The 3524-nt window shown below is 40.7% G+C and overlaps 1 protein-coding gene across 2 annotated transcripts in view; it reads right to left on the bottom strand.

Moving 5' to 3' along the window:
* The window catches only part of LOC102418508 (sodium channel protein type 2 subunit alpha), a 93285-nt gene extending 90594 nt beyond the window's left edge, over positions 1-2691 (bottom strand). The window contains exons 1-2 of one of the 2 annotated variants that reach the window (XM_006083188.3): positions 2410-2691; positions 477-791 (exon numbers count right to left, since the gene is read on the bottom strand). In XM_006083188.3, the coding sequence (XP_006083250.1) occupies positions 477-743 (267 nt within the window). In that variant the 5' untranslated portion in view covers positions 744-791; positions 2410-2691. The remainder of the gene's footprint in view (positions 1-476; positions 792-2409) is intronic. The other variant, XM_006083189.3, reaches the window with a different exon arrangement.
* Positions 2692-3524: the final 833 nt, after the last annotated feature.

Genomic DNA, 3524 nt, shown 5'->3' on the forward strand with positions numbered 1-3524 from the left:
ACCTCTGCCCCACAACATGGCTTTGTCCAGAAGAACGTCCAGAAGGTCTCCTGGAAGGTATCCCAGTCTAATTAGCATATTACCCTTTTATTAGTATAGATTGTATTTTTTTTTCTATATGAGCAACCATGAACCCACTTTTGCCCCACCTGTATAAAACATGCATATGAAACAATGACTCCTTTTCACTTTCTGCTTCACCACACTGTAGGGTGACAGCCTTTGCCCTTCCTCAGTTCCCACTCTGCAGAATGCCTCTTTAGTTCTCTGCCTGCTCTGAGAATGTAGGTTCCAATGAGTGCTTCCAAAACACTTCTAGGATGATAAGGTCATTCCATGGTCAGGCCCACCCAGCATCCTACTGCTACCTGACCCAGAGAGGAAGAGGCCCAGTGCTCTTTACCAGACATCCCTGGGGAGAGCCCAGAACCAATTAGGAAGTAGGGGAAGTCAAGGGAACTTGATCAAGAACTCACTTTCTTATTGATGTAGTACGGGTCCAGGTCCTCCAGGGGCTCTGACACCATCTCAGGAGGGATGTCCCCATAAATAAACGGAAGGGATTTTCCTGCTTCCAAGTCACTATTTGGCTTTGGGCCATTTTCATCATCCTCATCCTTGCGCTCTTGCTTGGGTCTCTTAGCTTTCTCTTCTGCGATGCGTTGTTCAATAGCAGCAAGGGATTCCCTGGTAAAGAAGCGGAAGCTGTCAGGTCCTGGCGGTACCAGCACTGACTGTGCCATCTTTTCATCCTGCTTTAGTCACTGTTTAGCTCCTTGCATAAGAAAGTGCTATGGAAACAAGAGACAGACACACACACAGAGAGAAAGCAGTGGCCATTAGGGAAAAAGGTGACTGGCAATTACATGATATTGACACGAAATAGATAAACCAAGCTAGATGTAACAATATTTTACTAAGGCAGCTGTATTTGGCACCCAGGGAATTCTCTGCATGTATTCACTTGCTTGCCTGGAGATCTATCTTACATATTCAGTAGATGTCTATGAGGTAATCTTCTCTCCCTCTTCCAAAATGTTTTAAGTGGAAATATCCAATTCAGAACTCAGAAATGGAGGATACTGGTTTGTGCTTGCTGTTTCACTTGTGTGAATAATTTGGCAGCCATCTTTTTATAAAAAAAATCATTTCTGAAAAAATATCAGAGATCCAAAACAAGAGATGAATCATCACCCAAAACTGTGGAACCTGGGCTGCTCCGAGGATCTTGCACGTATCTCTTTATTTTTTTTCTATGCTCCTTTTGGCCTACTTTTCCACCCCTAAGAGCTTATTCAAAATCCACGCACCTGGTAAAAAGCTCTGGGGATCCCGAAATGCCAGGCTGTGGGAACATAGGTGGATGCTGCTTGAAAGCAAGGGAGCAGGAAGGAGCAGGGGATGCCCGGTTGCGTTTGGAACTGCTCAGAAGCTGCACAGGAAGGGATCCAGCTCCTGCCAAACTGGGCAGGAAGTCACCCGCATCAGAGGTCTGGAGCTAGGACCCCCGGCTTAGCAACCTGCTGTTAGCTAGTGTCATTGCTTCTTAAGTGAACAAATTTGCAGTGCCTTAGAAAACACTCTGGAGAAAGCCCATTTTCTCAAATAGTGCCCATTTCATAAAAGGTACAGAGCAGCTTTGGACTTGAAAAAAACAACAATAAGTTGAAGATAGTTTATCCTTTAAGCAAACTCCTATTCGGCTGGTCTTTGCAATACCATAAATGAAGTTTTACTGTATTCTAATCACATTTGACTGGATTAACATATATAACCCAACAGAGCACACCAATCACGCCAAATGTGATCTCTCCATCAGTGGCAGGAGTGTCTATGCTTTTTAAAATAATACAACCAAAATCTTGACACCAGAATGTTCATCTGTATTCAATCATTTATCTATTTTCCCTTCTTTTAAAAAATGTCAATCCATTTTAAACCCACTCTACAGGAATGAGAATTGCCATTTATTATGAAGTGCATTTGCTAAGAGTACAATTCCTTAATATCTGGGTAATTTCTGTAGCATGCGCCAGATAAAACAGGGACATTAAAAATAACATAAGCTACGGTACCGTCTCCACATTTGTTTTCGAAGTAGACTAGGTAGGACCTTTCAGCCCCCAGCCAGCAGACTGCCTTCAGTATCTCGGTGCCTCCAAACAGCCCTCATCTTCCTCATCCAGCCCCAGAGACCCTTTTGCCCAGAGACAGGCATGGCAGCCCCTCCCCGGAGTGTGCAAGCAGAGAACTGCCATGCCTGGATGTTCTAATAAAAGAGACAGGCTAACACATGCAGTCAGCAGGTTCAAAATGAAAGTGGTCCTCTGCTGATTCCCCCAAGGATTCTACTGTAAAGGTACAGAAGCATCACAGAGAACAAGCATAATAAGAATATTAAAACATTACCCCTGCAGAATCTTTTATACTCAGATTTTGGGATTGATAAACTGGCATCAAGAAGACTGCAGATAAAATTCCATCATGCTTTTTTTCATTTTTTTTTTTTTTAATTCTCCTTCAAAGACCACACCTAACTTCCTGTAAAAGGATTGTGGTAACTGAAGAAAGAGCAGGCATTTCCTGTGCAGGGGACTACAAAATGGCATTCTTGTAACTACCACTAGAGGGCGGGGCAACTGTGGAGAGAAACTCCTCAGGGTGTACACATAGACATATGTCTGAAGCAGCTCAAAGCTTTCAGTAATGGAAGTCTGATCTTCAATTATTAATTTTGTTAACTAATAATGCTTCTGTTTGTGCTTTTATTTGCCAAGCCAGAAATCATTTAATCAATACAAATAATTCAAATTAAAAGTAAAATGGAAGTAAATAACTTAGGGATAAAAATAAAAACTCATAAAACAGCAATTATATTAATGAAGGTCTGATATACAGTGCAATTTAACATTAGGCTCAGCCCCAGAGTATCTGAAATCCAATAAAATGCTTTGCTAATTCAACAAAGAGGTTGCCTTTGTGTTATACGAGTTAGCTTTCTGTAGAAATAAAATCAACCTGATGAGACACCAATTTTATTTTGTCTCTGATTTAAATGACTGAAACACAACCAGAAGAAAACTGAACAGCCAGTGGGATCCTAAATGCCAGTCTTTCAACTAATAACAGAGCTAAGATTTGAAGGCTTACTATGTGCCCGTCACTGACTGGGCTAAGACATCTGCATGTGCTATTTCATTTCATGCTCCCCACAACCCTGACAGATAAACGCTTTCATGGCCTTTATTTAAAAACTGAAGAAAACAAGCACACTGAGGTTAGGAAAAAGCCACCTAAGATCACACAGGCAGAATTCAAACTCAAAATCTGACACCAAAAATCTGTGAACTTAATTCAGTCTTAAAAACAAACACCTACACATGCAAAAAAGCCTAAAAATAAAATAAGAATAAAAGTGACACCAATTAAAATAAAAAAAAGTTATAATTATTAAATTGGTATGTATTGCCTATTTTCTAGCTTAACTATTTTCATTTAAAAATAACATTTTATCAGAAAACAAG

This window comes from Myotis lucifugus, unplaced genomic scaffold (genome assembly GCF_000147115.1).
Source record: "Myotis lucifugus unplaced genomic scaffold, Myoluc2.0 scaffold_5, whole genome shotgun sequence".
Classification (NCBI taxonomy): domain Eukaryota; kingdom Metazoa; phylum Chordata; class Mammalia; order Chiroptera; family Vespertilionidae; genus Myotis; species Myotis lucifugus.